Source organism: Pygocentrus nattereri, chromosome 13 (genome assembly GCF_015220715.1).
Source record: "Pygocentrus nattereri isolate fPygNat1 chromosome 13, fPygNat1.pri, whole genome shotgun sequence".
In the NCBI taxonomy this organism is placed as follows: domain Eukaryota; kingdom Metazoa; phylum Chordata; class Actinopteri; order Characiformes; family Serrasalmidae; genus Pygocentrus; species Pygocentrus nattereri.
In genome coordinates, this window is record NC_051223.1 from 10,560,045 (window position 1) to 10,577,966 (window position 17,922).

The 17,922-nt window shown below is 41.4% G+C and overlaps 1 protein-coding gene across 6 annotated transcripts in view; it reads left to right on the plus strand.

Moving 5' to 3' along the window:
* The window catches only part of tanc2b (tetratricopeptide repeat, ankyrin repeat and coiled-coil containing 2b), a 220,721-nt gene that overhangs the window by 95,476 nt on the left and 107,323 nt on the right, over positions 1-17,922 (plus strand). For all 6 annotated transcript variants that reach the window (XM_017695101.2, XM_017695102.2, XM_017695103.2 and 3 more), the window contains one exon: positions 4,554-4,745. In XM_017695101.2, the coding sequence (XP_017550590.1) occupies positions 4,554-4,745 (192 nt within the window). The remainder of the gene's footprint in view (positions 1-4,553; positions 4,746-17,922) is intronic.

The window sequence follows — 17,922 nt, forward strand, 5'->3', positions numbered from 1 at the left end:
ATATAAAAACAAAAATCTTAGAGGCTGCATATTGTTGAAAACATTTAGTTTAGTATGTAAACATTATTAAAGTTTTGTTGCTGTCCAAAGAAAACTGTGTCTCCATTTTTGTCAGTTTTTTGTTTTCTGCATCATTTCAAAACACCAGTTGTACTTTATGTTGGGCAGAAATTTACATGATGCATGGACTAATAGAAATGCTCTAAAATCACTCGGAACAAAATCTTTTTACAATGACTTACATTAAAGGTGAGAGTGTTTTTGCCCTGTCCTGTAAAGTTACTATTTTGGAGATACTTGTTTTTTTCATTGGACAGCAACGATATGACCGTCTGGTTTAGCCCCACCCATCCGCGCTGAAGTAGTAAAGAGTGTTGTTATGGTGAATGAGGTATGCTACAGGGCAGCCAATCAGAACAGGAGTCATTTGCATATTTCAGCCTTAATCCATTAATGTCTGTATCTGAAATGCTTTGGTTCAAGTTCTCTGAGTTTCCTGTAGTTTCCATAAATTTTCAAACCATATGGGCAAAAAGTCAGTTAATTTACCTTACTAAATTCAATATAGTGAAATATTGGTGTGAAAGTAGAGGAGGCAATGGATAGGGCAAGATGGAGGCAGATGATCCGCTGTGGCGACCCCTAAAGGGAGCAGCCGAAAGAAGAAGAAGACTAAATTCAATATAGAAAAACAAATTTGATTGTGAATAAAAATACGGAAAACAAAGTTATTATAATTATGTTTATATGCAGTTATTCTAAAGTTTATGTGATATTTTCACAAAGAAACACAATTATTACCAAGATTCATGGTTAAATATTTACTTATATGTGTTTCTGTATATTATAGAGGAAAACATGATGCTGCGAAAAGTATCATATAAATATTTCAGTGTCTCTCACTGTTTTTCAGTCTTGGCTAAGTGTCTCTCACTCGTCTATTTTCTCAAACTTCTTTCTGCTTTTTAATCTGATCTTTGTTGATGGTGTCTTTAAAAAGTGTATTTACTATATTCCTATATTATTATATTTCTCTGTTTCAGTAATAGGACTACAGTGCAGCTCAGAGCCGAGCTGTATGTATGTGTGCGTTTGTGTGCACATTTCAGCCTCGGGGGGTTTGGGTATCGGCAGCTTGTGGTCAATATGTGAGTTGCCCCTCAGTGCTGGCACAGAGGATCATAGCCTACTTTCTGATAAAGTCTGTCACTCAAACTCAGTGTTCTGTTAGGTGCTCCTGTGCTGGCTTGTCCCAAACGGGTTTGAGCCGATACATCATATATTACACAGTATATCCGCTGCTGTCGGAACAAAACCCATGTACCTCCAAAATGGTAACTTTACAGGAGAAGCAAAAAACCTGCATTACTTTCAGTGTAAGTCAATGGAACCATAATTTTTTCCAAGTCATTGTTGGCTGTTTATTTTGGTCCATCCTTCATTAAATTTACACACAATGTAAAGGTCAACATGCATTTTTAAATTACGCCAAAAACTGAAAATCGACAAAAATGGAGATACAAGGTTTTGTTCTGACAGCAGGCAACTTTTTTCCATTGTTTTCAGTTAGAGGAATAGGCTTTACTGGCTGATTTATGTGCTCTGTGTGTTCAGGTATCATGTCATAAGCTCTTTTTCTGTGCTTGCCAATCAGATCAATGGTGAGGCAGCATTTAGTGGCAGTATTAATGGAAGGAAGGTTATTGCCTGTAGTTTTTCCCAGCTTGGAATCATTATATATACAAAAACAACTTGCACATTGTGTCAGTAACTGGTTCAGTGTGTTTTCATGCTCTTGGGTAATCAGATTATGGGGAAACTCCGGGTCTACATCAGTCAGGCAGTAATCAGATTTCTGCTTCAGATTTCTCCAGCCAATAAATGTAACGTAAAACTCATCGTCATGCTGTGCCTTTTTTTACCATCGAGTGGAAAATACAAGCATAAATCATCTGGAAGATTAATCATTTTTAAATTCTGCATGTGCCTGATTTCAGCGTCAGTCTAAAAGGATTGATGTGACAGTGTTTGAAGTCAGGGTGCTGACATTTTTAAGCAGCCTATATGTGATGTGACCAATATTGATGTTCTCTGCTCTCTCCTTCTGGATGAACTTTATGCAAATGAGCTCAGTGGCAGCCAGTCAGATTGTTGATGTGTTGCACAGTAACTTTGTTACACAGTGAGTTTTATCACCGAATTGTACTTCTATATCACGATAGATGATTATTTTTACGTTTAAAAAGCAACTTTAGGCTGCTTTGGGACTGTAACTCTGCACATACTTTCCTCTTTGCACCTCAACCTGTGTGTGTTTAAGTGACGTGCCACCAAAGCGGCCAACAGTTGCAAAGGTGTTGTGTTGCGTCTCACTCGTGCTGTGTTAATCGCTGGTTGCTGTTTCCAGGAAAGCGCTCTTTTACACACATGTGCAGACTGAGAGAAATGAAAGAAATCAGAGTAAGAGTTCACATGAAAAACCCCATTACTGAGCTCAAATCCAGCCACTTGATCAGATTTCTCCACCTTAAAGCTTAAACTGATCTAAGAAATCAGTATGATGTTAACAGAAACACTTATTAATAGATAACTGCAAGGATTTTTAAGCACAAGCACACACACACAGACCCACCACAAGCCACTTATCCTTCTGGAGCCTATTCCAGAAGTCATCAGGCAGAAGGCAGGATACACCCTGGACAGGTCGCCAGTCCATCGCAGGGCAGACAGACAGACAGACACATTCACTCACACCTAGGGGCAATGTACCATGTCCAATTGGGCTGACTGCATGTTTTTGGACTGTGGGGGAAACTGGAGAACCCAGAGGAAACCAATGCAGAAAGGACTCTGGTCACCGGCTGGGGAATCGAACCCAGGCACTACTTGCTGTAAGGCGACAGCGCTACCCACCACGCCACCGTGCCGCCACCCCAAAAACCATTTTGCTTTTATTTCTTAAGTGGTAAATATCATATACGGTCGTTTGTTCCCATAATGTGGTCTCAAAATGCCCTCTTACTGTACTAATTCCCAATATGGAATATCTTTGTATAGGGTGGCTAATATGGCAAACATATGACATCAAACACATTTTAATGATACAAGTTATGCATTGTGGTATTTTGGCTTTCTGATGTTTGCAAAGCAGTTGTAATGAATTAAATGCACGGTCACATTTAAAAGGGCATAGAAACTAGGAGTACAGTTATTTTTGAAAATGTAATTGGTCAAAAAATACACAATTAAAAGAAAATAATGGTATAATGCACTGACGTTCAGTTAGCTTAGAGGCTGTGCAGCTACGATGCCGCTATGCTGTTTATGCACTGCGCACTGGCTGCTGTTCAAGCAGGGTCTCTATATTTGGTCTAAATCTCTCCTTATATGGTCGCCACAGTTGTTGAGTATTCTAATTATAGTTACAAGATCCATCACCTGCAGAAAAGCATATTGTGAAATCATTTATTCAAACACAGTAACTTTACAGGGGAGGGCCATTTTTTACTTTCAGTGGAAAGATATTCATGAACTTTTCACACAACGTGAAGGGCAGCTGTTTAAATAGTGTAGAGAATGGAGATGTATGTTTTTCTTTGGACAGCAACAATGTTGTAATATAGTGAGATTAATAACATGGTTTTTGTGATGCAGTTGATCACAATAATGACTGTATTGTGATATAGACCACCCACAGTGATGAGCAGTGAGAATGAGCGCTTACACGTGGTCTTATTTTAATAATAATAATAATAATAATAATAATAATATTATTATTATTATTTATATAGCACTTTTTATTCCAGTCGCAGCTCAAAGTGCTTTACAGACGGGTGATAAAACATAGTTATACGAGAAATTATAAGTATTTATTTAGAATCAGAAGAAAATGACAGAACAGATTAGACGATAAAGACCACAAGATGTAGAGTTTTAATTAAACACTGAGTTAAAGAGCTGTGTTTTTAGATGTTTATTAAAAGTGAGCTCTGAGCTCGACTGTCTAATAAAAGCTATGCTGAGCTCCACACTTTAGAACCAGAACAACTAAGAGTCTCTCTGTTTTCTGTGTTTTACTGACTGTGTTTGTAGATCAGTATCTGCAGATCTAAGATCATAAACAGACGAACACTCGGTGATGTAAGCGGTGCTTTAAGGCCATTTAGAGCTTTAAAAACTAGTAGCAGAGCTTTAAACTCTGTCCTGAGTGATACAGGCAGCCAGTGCAGCTCTTTTAAAGCAGGACTGATCTGATCTCTCTGTGTTGTTATGGTTAGGATGCTGCTGTGTTTTGTACAAGTTGTAAGTTGTAAGTTATAGTTTTCTTAGCAAGTCTAGTAAGAAGACCATTACAGTGATCAACTCTGCTTGTAACAAATGCATGAACAAGTTTCTCTGCGTCGCTCTGAGAGAGAAAAGGCTGAACTTTAGTGATTTTCTCAGCTAAAGAACCGAGTTTCTCATTAATCTCCACGTTTCTATACTAACGATCACTATTTGAGTTTTTTCATTATTTAATTGTAGAAAATGTTCCTTCTTTGTCCGCGCTGTAGGGGGCAGTATAGACAGTGACTGTGCCTTTGAGGGCGACTACGGCGTTCCTCCTCTCTCCATGGCCGAGGGGCTCCAGCACATCCGGATCATGGAGGGCGTGTCCCGCTCCCTGCCCTCCTCTCCGCTCCTCACCCACCAGACGGTCAGTGTGCGCCTACAGCCGGTCAAGAAGATCAGCGGCGCAGCCACAGGTAGGACGCTGGTGTTAGTTTGGGGCGATGATGGATAGAGTTGCGGTCATGTGGGCTCGCAGACATGGCAGCTGTACTGCAGTGGTCACTGCTCTGACCCCGTGATCTGGACCCTTTTGATTGTCCCAGTCATTGAAGAGGAATTCCACCAAATTACTGCTTGTTTAAATGGTTAAGGGTGCTGCTTCTTCAGGGGTTTTCTAGTAAAGACAGCAGTTCAATAAAGAACCATCAGCACTCAAAGAACCATTGTGAAATGGTTCTACAGATTGATGGAGAATGTGTTGAAAATGGTTCTAAATAGCAGCAAAAAGGGTTCTGCTATTATTAATATGTCAAGCTTGCAACAGTAGGAGAACCATTTTTGGTGCTATATAGAACTGTTTTCAAAAACACATGTTCAATACGTTGTCCATCAACCTGAAGAACCATTTCACCAAGCAAATGGTTCTTTGAGTGGTCATGGTTCTGTTTAGAGCCATTGTCTTTACTAAACAACCTTTAAAGAGTCCTAATGAAAACTTTTACAATAGTTTAGTGAAACTTAGGACCAAAAATTTATTTGAAAATCCATTCGTGTTAGAGGGATACGTAACATGCACGGCGCTGTGAGGCAAAATAGTCCCCAAAGTTACCGTATTATTTCAGATTTTCCACTACTTTCTATCATCAACATTCCATACAAACTCAGAAGACTCGTGTAGGTTCTCTGGTGGTTCTGGATGGTAAATAAAATGTCTATATCTGTGTTGTAGTCATGGCGATGCCTGGTTCCTATCACCACCACTGTAAAGACAGCTGAACCATTTCACAGCAGACCACTCAGAATCACTCTGATTATATCTCACACACTGAACTTTGCAGAAATTTTGGTGGAGTTCTCCTTTAAATGTGGCATTCTAGCTTTCCGTGCTGCGGCGTATTTAGTAACTTTCTATCAAGGAGGGTCTTTGAGCTGGCTGAGTGTTTTCTCTCCATAAAGGCTGGAGGTGTTGGGAGAAGGAGATTCAACATGATGTTAATCGCCACTATAATTTGTCCCGCCCACTGGTGCATGGTGACATCATCAAAAATTCAGTAGACATTTTAGAGGCGGGGCTTAAGTAGTTAAATTCTGCTGGTTGATTACAGAGAAAAGAAGAGTTTATTTGTTTCAGTGATATGATGTGATGAATCATGTTTAATACGACCTGAATCAAAGATCAGCTTGGATAACAGGTTGACTTTCACACATCTGACTCAACGCTTTACAATGATATTTTGGTGAAAATTGTCATTTTAATTTTCAGTCAAAACAGCCATAAAGTACAAGTTACGCCTTTTCAGCCTCAAAATGTTTTCAACAGAAAATCCCACTGAAGCCTCAATCTAATCTCAGCTGTGTGAGGGTCTGTGAGTCTCTCTTCACCTTTTTTCTGAAGTAATCAAACTCATTCAGTGGTGTTGAGGTCTGGACTCTAGGGTGGTCAGTCCATCATTGAGCTTCTTTGTTTGATGTGTCCGTCTCCTTTTCTTAGTGAGGTTCTTCTTGATCAGCTACATGTCCTTTCAGACCCACAGTGCTGATGGTCTTCTCAGTGGAAGGATGGACAGAAACACCTGCAGATGTTTTCAGATCTGAAGCAGCTTGATTTTCTCCTCTCTCAGAGATCAAAGCTTTCAGTGCTGTTTATCTGATTGGGGCAGTTTTGGGGTCAACCAGGTCTTTCAGGTGGTTGTTAGGAGCCACATTTTCTCTGGAGCGTTTAAACAGTTTTTGGTGGCAGTCGTGGGCTGAAGGTTAGGTAACCTTGCTGGTTTGATCCCCTGAGGACTGAGGTGTCCTTGAGCAAGGCACCTAAACCCCAACTGCTCCCCGGGTGCTGTGGAAAGGGCTGCCTACCACTTTGGGTGTGTATGTGGTATTTGCTGCACTGATGTGTTAAATGCTGAGGTGAAATTTCCCTGTTGTGGGACTAATAAGGGTCACTTAACTAACTTAACAGTGTAGGATGTAGATAGAATAGGTCCTAACGCAGCTTCTTTTTGAGCCATGCCGTGATGAGCTGGATATATTTCATTATTTCCTACATATTTTGCAGTGGTCAGTAGGCCTGTGGACCCTGTGATATGGACACTTCTGATTTTCCCAATCACTGAAGACAAATTCCAAATTCCTGCATATTTAATGCCTATGGGTGCTGTAAGGTGCTGTAAAATGTGCGCTCTCAAAACAGATGGTTCTTGAAGTGTTCTTTAGTCAAGATAGTGGTTCTTTATAGAATCATGAACACACACTGTGAAATGGTAATACAGATTGATTGAAAATGGTTCTATATAGCAACAAAAATGGTTCAACATCAAGCTTGTAACAATAGAAGAACCCTTTTTGGTGCTATATAGAACCATATACAACACATTCTCCTTCGGTCTGAGGAACTGTTTCACCATGCAAAGAACCATTTAAGCATGCAAATGGTAAGTGTTCATGGTTCTATATAGAAACCTTAATAGAAGGTCCTAATGAAAACATAAAAACTTTCAGATTTTCCACTATTTTCCCTTTATCAACATTGCATAGTGCATCATTTTCTCCCTATTTTGTTACCCGACAGCCTTTTTCGTTTGTGTTTGTAAATTTAACTTACACCTTATTTATTCCAGAAAACGTACTGATTCAGATTTAGAGCCACTTGGCAACTTAAATATCTACAAAAATTGGCAGAAAAGCTGGAATATTTCCTCCATCAGATGGTTATCGGTCATATTAGAGGGAAAGGCGTCTAGTCCACCTCCAGCACACCTTGTTTTAGCTGTATTTGTCATGTTTGTAATAGTCGTAATGAATACTTTGCACTTATTAGGCTTCCAAAACCAGTATTTGTGAAGAATTAATTGCTTGTGACTGTACGCTGATTTGAGCCTTGTGAAAGTTGGCTTGGTAAGGTGTATGGGGCTTTAATCCGACGCTAACCCCATCAAGCAGTAATTTCAAGTGTTTTCTCTGCAGCTAATTTGTAATTCTTTGGTGTGAGCCGCCACGCAGGGCTTCTCATCTCCATTAATGAAAGTCAGTGCTTTATGAGCAAGCCGTTTCATCCTCTGCTGTTTATTCATTCCCGGCGTATTCATTAAACAAGGAACAGTACAGCACAGCACCCAGGCTCAGGAGATAAACCTCGCTGTGCTACTGTTCACTACCATGAACTCGAACAGCTGCCTGTCAAACGTCTGAGGACACCTCACTTTTTTTAAATGTCTTTAAAGGGCACATATTGTTGATTTTTAACTAAAGTTTCACTTTTTTCCAGATTAGATTGTCGTATGTAAACACTTAAAAGGCCCCAGGTCCATCTTCTATTTCTACCCCTACCCCTTGTTTTCAGGCGTCGCCTTGCCACTTGGAACTGAGTTACAGGGTAGTGGTTGAGATCTTCCATCTGAAATGTGAGCCTCAAATACAAAGAGCATCTCTTCATTAACAGCTACTAGCGCTGCTCTGTAGACGACCCTGCCCGTCTGCAGTGACAGCAGAGGAGGGGAAAGTTCAGCTCCTCACTGCTGGGCTTTAGTTACATTTAGGGATCATACGCCTTCAAAGAGGGGGGCAATTATTATCACCCACCCCTAATTCTTGATATGAAGCTGAAGTCAGATATTCACCAGATTCTTGTTCGAATTTTCCTGTTCCACCTTAAATGGTGCAGCAGTTCTGATGCTTGCGTCATTTAAGGTGGAACGGGAAATTTAGCTTCTGAGACGTCAGTGATTTTATATGCTTGTTATGAAGAAAAGGACCAAAATACACTGAAAACATATAATAATGAAATAAATATAAAAAACAAATAAACTAAGACAAAACAGTGGTTATCATAATTTTTAGCAGAGAAAATTCTCACATTTGTGGGTTTCTTTTGTCTCTTGTTTTCCGTCTTATTGTTTGTTTTTTTCTCCTCATATGTCTCTGTTTGGAGTCTCTGAAAAACCTCCATTTGGTGGGTCATGTAGCCCAAACACTTCACCCCAGCCATATATCTCAACAAAATCAGGACACCCTACCCCTAGAGATGAATGTGCACAATGGAGGGGTAGGGCTAAGTGGTAGGGCGGGGGGTGAAATGGAACTGGACCTAAGCAGTCTGTTCTGAATTTGGACGTGAAAACCAACACATTTACATACATCCACCTATTCAATCTTTAGCCTCTGCCAGTTAATCCACAGTGAAGTTATAAGGAGTGTTTCAGCTTGGACTTCTTTTTGAGAAGTCTTTTTCAGAACAGAGCTCATTTACATATACCAGTCTTAAAGGCACAGTAACAGAAACAGCCTGTTTAAATTTAAAAGATACAGCCTGTTTAAATTTAAAAGAAAGAAAGTTAGTATATGGTCATATGTGACTCTCCTTGGCAAAAACTTACAAGATGTCAGGTGAAAAAATACAATGAAAGAAAATGTGGGATATTTTGGGGGCATTTCTGCGTAAATTTTGTTCCTGTGTCTTTGAGTTATATAGTGTTCTGTAGCGCAGCATTGCGTCATTCAGCCTCATCAGTTTGACATAATTCACAACTTTACATCATTTTCATGTTTTTGTGTTCTCGCGCTAGATGCTTCATACAGCCATTGGGATTTCCTACAGCACTCAGGAAAGCCTGACTGCTAGCCTAGCTGCTGAGATACAGTCTAATACGTATCAGGTGCTACCTAGCATTAGTGGTGCAATGCGTACTTCACTGAAACGTCTTTTTTCATGCAGTCCAGGTGAAAAATGTCTGCATGGCACAGCTTTAACTGGTGGAAAGTAAGAAGAGGCGAATGCTAAATCTAAAACGTTTGGCTGGTGTAGTGGGTAACACCCTCGCTATGCACACAGGAGACCAGAGTGTTAGTTAATGCTATGTTCTTCTGCTGTTCAAGCCTACTATACATCTCTGGATTAGTGTTAAATATGCAGAGATGATTCTTTTTTCCTGAAGAATATGCTGTTTACCACCTGTACGAAAGGATTATGTATGAGCACTTCAAACCTGAGGACTTCTATATTGAGCGGAATTACTACCTAAATTTCTGCATAACTGGTGGTGATAGGAACCAGACAACTCCATGACTACAACACAGATACAGACATTTTATTTATCATCCAGAACTACCAGAGAACCTACACAAGTCTTCTGAGTTTATATGGAATGTTGATGATGGAAAATAGTGGAAAATCTGGAATAATAAGTTTCCTTTGGGGACTATTTTGCTGCACAGCGCCCTGCATGTGTCCCTCCACCATGAATGGAGTTTAAGTTCTTTAAACTATCATAAAACAGCGTCTCAGTCATCAGGCAGTGAATTCAGAACCATTTCATGTAGGAACTTTCTGTGAGGAACTTTTAGAGGGGAACGTCTGGTTCCTATCACCACCACTGTGAACAGTTCTGACTTGCTAAGTTTCTCAGACATTACAGTTCAAAGCTTCAGGTGTTTAAACCACCGCTTGGCCAAAAGAACTTCAGTGTGTGCTTTTAACAGTAGTTTAGAAAGGAATAATCATTATTCATACCGAGGAAGATGCTCTTTAAAACATGAAGCCACTGCTGAAGCACATAGATGCTTCGTGTTCAGCTCACCTGCTTCTTTCTTAATTATTTGAACGTAACAAGAAATTTCAGAAGTCACGGTGTCTCCAAACTTTTGGCTCGGTACTATTTCATCTAAGTGTTAGTGAGGGAATGTTGTGAAGCGGTGGGTTTGGAATCACACCAATACACTTGAGGCTGTGTCCTCGAATGCACTCCTCCGTTCCCTACTCTTTTTTTCCACTCTCTCCCTTCTTTCTCTGCTGGTATCTCACCCCATATCTCTCCATCCCTCTGTGCTGGCCGAGTGACGAGAGTGAAAATGGACAATTTTTATCCGCCTCTTCACCTCAGCACCAAAACAAAGCGCAGCACGAGGGCCCTGACCTTTTAAACGAATCGATCTGGCCCCAGGCCCCCTCCCCCAGGAGACCCCCGTCCTGCCAGCCCTGCCCCCTCCGTGGCTTCGTACGGTATCGCCATGGTCCAGAAATCCGCAAAGCCTTGGTCTGAATAAGAATGCCAATTCACTTTTGGCTCCAATTCATGCCGGCAGCAGCCATTATGCTTCATGGGCTCCTGTAGTGAAGCCTTTAATTCACTTCAGAATGCAGCAGTGTCTGTGTTGATACAGCCTCAGCATGGCTTAGTTTATTTATTGAGCTTTAATCAAACCTCTTTGTTGCATCTAAAGGTAGCGCTGTGTTGTTGTCGGCTATGGTGGTACAGGACTATGGGATTCCCCATTATGGGTTTAAGATTACATTACTGTTACTGTTCTGTATTAATATTTGGATTATTGGATCTGCTATCATACTATTCACAAAAATCAAACCACTTTGGGAGCCACATCATTTTATGTCTATTTTACTATCTTGGCTGTAAATATGTCTCAGTATGTGCAAATGTGATAGTATAAGCTACAAAATATAATATAAACAAAAGCTTTTAGTTTATATTAAAAGTTTATATTAAACTTATATTAAACTATATTAAAATTTGGTTTATATTTAAGCTCAAAAGTTTTAAGCTTTAGCTAAGATATAGCTGCTTTTCTTGCATCTCTGGCACGAAACTTTTGAAGCTTCTTGTAAAATGTCTCTTAATGTTTGACTTTTTTTTTCACCCAATTTTCTCCCCAATTTTTCGAACTGCCGCTTAAGCCACGTCACGGGACAGATGAATGCACTTGGAGGAAAACGCCAACCACCAGATCTGTTACGTCACCGCTGACTAGTATCATGTGGGTAGGCCATCCTACCCACCCAGAGAGAGCGAAGCCAATTGTGCTTTCTTGGACTCCCGACTATGGACGGCTGTAGGATCACCAGGGATCGAACTCACGACCTCCTGATGACACAGCCAACGCTTAGACGGTTGTGCCACTTGGGAGCCCCCAATGTTTGACTTTTTAAGAGGCTGAAGTCACTTTTTCTTCTACAGCTTCTTGTTTGAATTTTTCCAGTTCCACTTTAAACGGTGCCTGAGGTGCCAGAGTGTAACTGCTGTGCCATTTAAGGTGGAACGTGAGAATTCAAACAAGAAGCAGGCGAATGAGAAACTGACGTCGGTTTCACGACTTTTTAGTGTATGAGTTTCTCACTGCATGTTAAACATATCAGGACATCAGCTGGAGTCCATTTGTCTCCATTCATCTCCAAATTATCGATGTTCGTCTTAAATCTCTCTCTGTGTCATTTCGTGAGCTACTAGCTGGACAAGACTGTTGTCTGTGTTGCTATGGTGTCCAGCAGTCTACGCTGATCTTCAGGGTTTAAGGGTGAATCAGCAGTTCAACTCCAGCATTTAAGACCATTTACTGTTAAACTGTATTGAATGATCAGCAGCGAACAGTTTCTCAGTTTAAACCCAGTGTTTTTTAGTGAATTCAGATGCATTACGGGGGTTACATCTTACACTTGTATAACACTTGTATAAGCTCCATAGAAAAGCACAAACTAGTAGAATGGAGCTGTGGAGCAGCTGCACATGGTCCCAAGGTCTCCATGCCCAAAGCCAAGCGTGGGCTAGAGGGGTATAAAGCCCCCCAGTATTGGGCTTTGGAGCAGTGGAGCTGTGTTCTTTGGAGTGATGGAGCTCCATTCAATACCACTGGGATGAGTTGGATGGATCCAGAGCTGACCATCCAACACCAGTGCCTGACCTCACTAATGCTCAATCAAATCCTCACAGCAATGTTCAACAGACTTTCCAGAAGAGTAGAGACTGTTATTGAAGCAAAGGGAGTTAAACTCCTTTTTCATACTCTTGATTTTGGAAGAAACATTGGATAAGCAAGTGTCCACAAACTTTTGGTCATATAATGGCCAGTTCTAAGGGTTAATTTAACGTACCCCCCCCCCCTCCTTTTGGTTGCGAAATAAGATGACCAGAACAGACCTCAGTCTGTCTAAATGGGAAGAGCTCACAGCTTTGCAAGGTTCAGGTGGAAAAATAATATTAATAATGTAATAAAATAATGAAATAAAGTAAAGAATGTCCTTATTAGGGTGTTGTGAGGACGTCAGGGAAGCCAAAGGTGCTAAAGCCATGATAGACATGAACTTATAGATGAAAACTGATGTGAAAGGCAGTGTTTATTACTGATAAACCACAAGAATACTGTTTTTTTAGCAGGGAATGACATCATGTGAAGCATCATGTATAAAAGTCAGGTTGATGGAAGTGCAGAAAGTCGGCGGGAATGTTGCTGTTCACACGGTTGACGGTGGTCACAGTGGAGAACAAGTGGTGGTTAACTTTGACGGACGAGAGGGAAACGAGGGGCTGATGGGCAGCTTGTTGACTGAGCTTCAAGTCCCCAGTCCTGCTATCTCTCCCTGCATCAGACGCTAATTAACCACCACAATCAATACAATTACCGCCATCCCTATGGATTCCTACGAGAAGTAGGCAAAATTGCATTAGACTCTCCATGCCCATTAGCCGACATGATGAAATTATACCACCCCGGCCACCTCCTCTCCGCTTTCTCCCTCTGCTCCCGCCTCCCCCTCCATCCATTCCACAATTAAAATGCTATTATTAGACTATTAAAATGCTATTATTAGACTATTGTCTTGTTTTCAACGCTGTGGTCTTTTTCCAGGCGCTATAGCGAGAACACAAAAGGACCTTCTCTAAAGGCACTTAGCCGCAGGAACGCCAACCGCCGCACTTTGTCATCTCTTCTGTTCGCCTCAGCCACTTAATTCCTCAACCTTGACTCTCCAAATCGCCTCCCGATTGCCCCCCTCCAACCCCGACCCGCCCTCGCCCTGCTGCCGCCCTCGCCCAGACATTTGTACAGCTGAATGGAAATGTGACATTTGCAGGCAGCGGAACGTTTTGCAGGTGGAGAGCGCCGAGAACAGAGCGGCCCTGATGAGACGGTGACAAAGGGAAAAAGGGAGAGGAAATGGAGGGGATGCCAGATTTGGATTGGCTTGTTTTTGAAGATGGTGCTCGTGCTTAGCATTTTAAATGCAGTGGTTTATATCCAAGTGGAGTAAATACCACAGACATCACACTGAAAATGACCCAGGTAAACCAGAAATGTTGGCCGGAAGTTTGGGTCAACTTGTACTGGTTCAACTGGTGCACTAATTGAAATTCTTCCTCAGGAGTTTTACTGAGGTGACCTGCAGTTTCCATGATTATCTTTCAAATTCTACCTAGCTACCTGCTGTTTCCCAAACAACCACATAAATACCACATAATACACCAATCAGGCATAACATTATGACCACCTCCTGTAATCCATCTGTTTCTCTGATACTTTGTTACCCTGTTCTTCAGTGGTCAGGATCCCCGTGGCCCCTCAACAGCAGTTCTGCTGGAGATTTTAAACAACTCATTGTCACAGAGAATAGACCACCAACCAAAAATATCCAGTCAACGGCGTCCTGTGGGCAGTGTCCTGTGACCACTGATGAAGGAATACCAATTAAAAAAAATGCATTTATAAAACAGAACGTAAATATTCAGAAGTTGTTGTTTGTTTAGAACTTCTAAATGGACCAATAGAATGAGACTCTCTGGAGTAACTGCAGATGATCCTAAGGTCTCCATGTCCAGTGCAAAGTGTGGGCTAGAGGGGTATAAAGCCCTGCAGCACTGGACTGTGGAGCAGTGGAACTGTGTTCTCTGGAGTGATGGAGCTCCATCCAATACCTTTGGGATGAGTTAGAGTGATCCAGAACTGACCGTCCAACATCAGTACCTGACCTCGTTCATGCTCAATCAAATCCTCACAGCAGTGTTCAACATCTAGAGCCTTCCCAGAAGAGCAGAGGCTGTTACTGCCCATGTAGGAGAGTTGTGCTCATGCTGTGGTTTCTGTATTTATCATGCAGGGCTGATAGCTGACTTTCAGAGGACAGAGGGCTGGACAGCTGAGATTAAAGATTAAAATTGTCCGTCCATTTAACTAGAACAAGCGCGTTTATCAGTTCAGCTGAAACGCTGGATAAACGCAGGCCACACGGCATGTTAGTATTCAAGCCGGGTTTTGATAAAAGTGAACTGTTTGTAGTGGAAAATGAATCATTGATGTGCTTGGTTGCATGGGTTGCATGGGTTGTTGAACAATCCAAAGTCACGTTCAGAGAAAGCAGACATTGTGTTCTCTTCTAGACGGAACACAGTCTGTTAATTAAAGCTGAATTTAAAGCAGAGTAATCTCGCACACACAGCACAGGCTTCTTATTTTCGACCGACCTTTCCACCAAACAAATGCTTCTAAAGATCATCTAGAAATGACCCGGCAGACCCTGGAGTCGCCCATTCTTTACCATGCATGATTTCGTGTTCAGCACAGAGGCCAAAGGCTGAAAGATAGTTCAGTAGAAATAATAGGTGCAGCACCTGCCCCATTCACACACACTGCTTTACACTGGAATGATTAGAAGAGAAGGGGTTAAGTGTGAACACACACACTGGACTCAAAATCCCAGTTAGACTGACAGCAGGGGTGGGAAATATGACAGAATGAAGCGTTATTATGAAAAACCACACCACAGTATGTTTTTCTGAGTGAATCGTGGATGTTGTCAGCATTTAAAAAGGACCAACTGCATGTTTTACCACAAAGAGAGCATCATTAGTTCTGTTTAATTGGTTTTACTGCAGCACAGTGTGTCAAACGTTGAATAAAATTTACAAAATAATATTTAAATGTTCCATTGGTTGTTATTGCCTGTTCTTACTTATTAAACCTCAGAAAAATGACATATTCTGATGTATGCTGTGTAATAAGAAATGATCTTGAAGGATCGTGATGTATTATTTCCGTATAGTCCACCAGGAGGCCTCGGGTGTGAACACAAGCCAATAAATTATGGGGAAAGTTGAGTATTTTTCCGGCTTCAGTTGTTTTTACAGTGTTTAGTTTTCTTGGTGCAAAAAAAGCTGAAAACCGTAAGAAAAGAACCTCCACAGAAACGTTTCCTTCACCATTGATGCTGCTGTGAACGCCTGACTGTTAAAACAAGAGAAGCCGACAAAATGATCCCCAGAATTTATCTGCTTCTGTTCACACCTGAGCCCTCCTGGTGGACGATATATATAAAAATATATCACGATACTTCAAGACTTTTTCTCGATACAGATCAGAACAGATGTGCGTGAAGCTTCTGTTCTTACGCTTTTCAGCTTTTGCACAGGAAAATATATCTTGGGAGTGAATTTTTTTGAGTTTTGGTAACTAAGACAAGCTTTCTTACATGCTACACCACTGCATTCCACACTTTGCATTGCACTTGGTGATGTAAGGCTTGGATGCAGCTGCTCGGCCATGGAAACCCATTCCATGAAGCTTTCTACGCGGTTCTTGAGCTGATCTGAAGGCCATATGAAGTTTGGACTCCTGAGAGCTACCCATTCTTTCTCTGATGTTGGTAGAAGCAGTCTGCAGGCCTAGGGGCTTGGTTTTATACACCTGTGGCCATGGAAATGATTGGAACACCTGAATTCAATGATTTGGATGGGTGAATACTTTTGCCAGTAGAGTGTATGCTGCTGCTGTGATGAATGTGATAAAGGCAGAGTTTAAAACATTTTGAAGAACTTTCAATGTAATGATGTGCTTATTTTGATGATAGTGTTAGTAGTAATGGTGGTAGTAGTTCTCTTGTACTATTGTAGTGGATAAACACAAAAATAGGTGAACGAAAAAGAAAGCGTATGATAATAAAACAGACCTTCGTGTAGAGACATATTAGTCAAAGGAAGCTGCAGGTGTTAGCAAGATGCCATCAAGAGCATCAAGTTGAGGAATCCAGTGTGGAGCTTCAGCAAGCCAGTATCACTGTTGGGAATTGTTGGTGATAAACTGAGGGCAGCAGCACGATCTGACCCTGCCCTACCTCGCCTCGTTGCGTTTTCTCATGAGAATCGTCGCCGTGCTAGGCTGTGTCATAAACCAGACTTTCATTTTCACCGTCTGAATAGAAAAGAATATGCAACACTGCACCTTTAAATCAGTATCAAAAGAGTGATTATGTTGCCTGTGAGCGTTAGGGTGAATTTTAAATAGAGAAGGAGAGTGGATAGCGGATAGACGAAAACAGAAACTCGGATGGCCGCAGAGCTGCACATTATAATTCCGAACAGCACACGAGAGTGAGCAGCAAGTCTGTAATCTCTCAGTAGAAGACAAAAGAGCAGGAGAGTGAAAGAGGAAGAAGACGAAGTGCAGAGAAGCAGCAAAAACCAGAACTTTACAGTGAATTCTCTGGTAGATGCTCAGATGGATGGTATACATATTTAAATGTGCGGTAATAAATAGCAGATCTGATTAGTCATCGCAGCCTACTGCTCTTTACATGATTGTGAGTGGGAGACGGACGGGAACACTGGAGCCTGACCGATATATCAGTTTAGTGGTAATATCTGCTGATATTGAGGTACACAGGGTGCCACTTTGGGGTGTGTTAGCAGAAAAGCGAACTGTATTTCTTTCATAGCACAAAGGTTAAAGTCCCAAAACTAGCATTTAATGTTAGTCATCATGCTGTGTGATGGTCTGTAGTGCAACGTTGTGTCCCTTCTACTTCAGTTTGACAGAGTTCACCATTTGTTTTGTGTTTCCATCCATCAGTGTTTATTCACTGCAGTACTGGGGGTTTTGCTGTTCTGAAACTGAGACTGAAACCACAATGCAACCCTCCACAGTCTCGTGTCCCTCTAACCGCCCCCCCAACTAGTTTCCACCGCTGCTTTTCCAGTCTTTTGAGTCATCATTACTGTTACGATTGGCCCCTCCCAGTCCTCCATGTGATTTTGTTTACCTCTGGTCTTGTCCATGTGCTTCCTTGTTTTGATTCTTCCCTGTTCTGCCCCCTTATTTCTACACTTCGCCCTTGATTGTTTTCACCTGTGTCTTATTAACCCTCGTTGTTCTTGTATTTAAGCCCTGTGTTTTCCCTTGTTAGTGGCTGGTCTTTGTATGGTGTTGTTTCTTCTGGCCTCCGTTGTGTTTCTAGTCTAGTGTTCCTTTTTGTAATATCTGTCCCTCGATCTCTCTGTGTTGGCTCTTTGACCCTGGACTGTTTAGACCCTCATTATGGATTTGCCCCTAATAAATCTCGCTTCTCTCAGCATATGCATCCGCCTCATCGTCCCTCTGCCA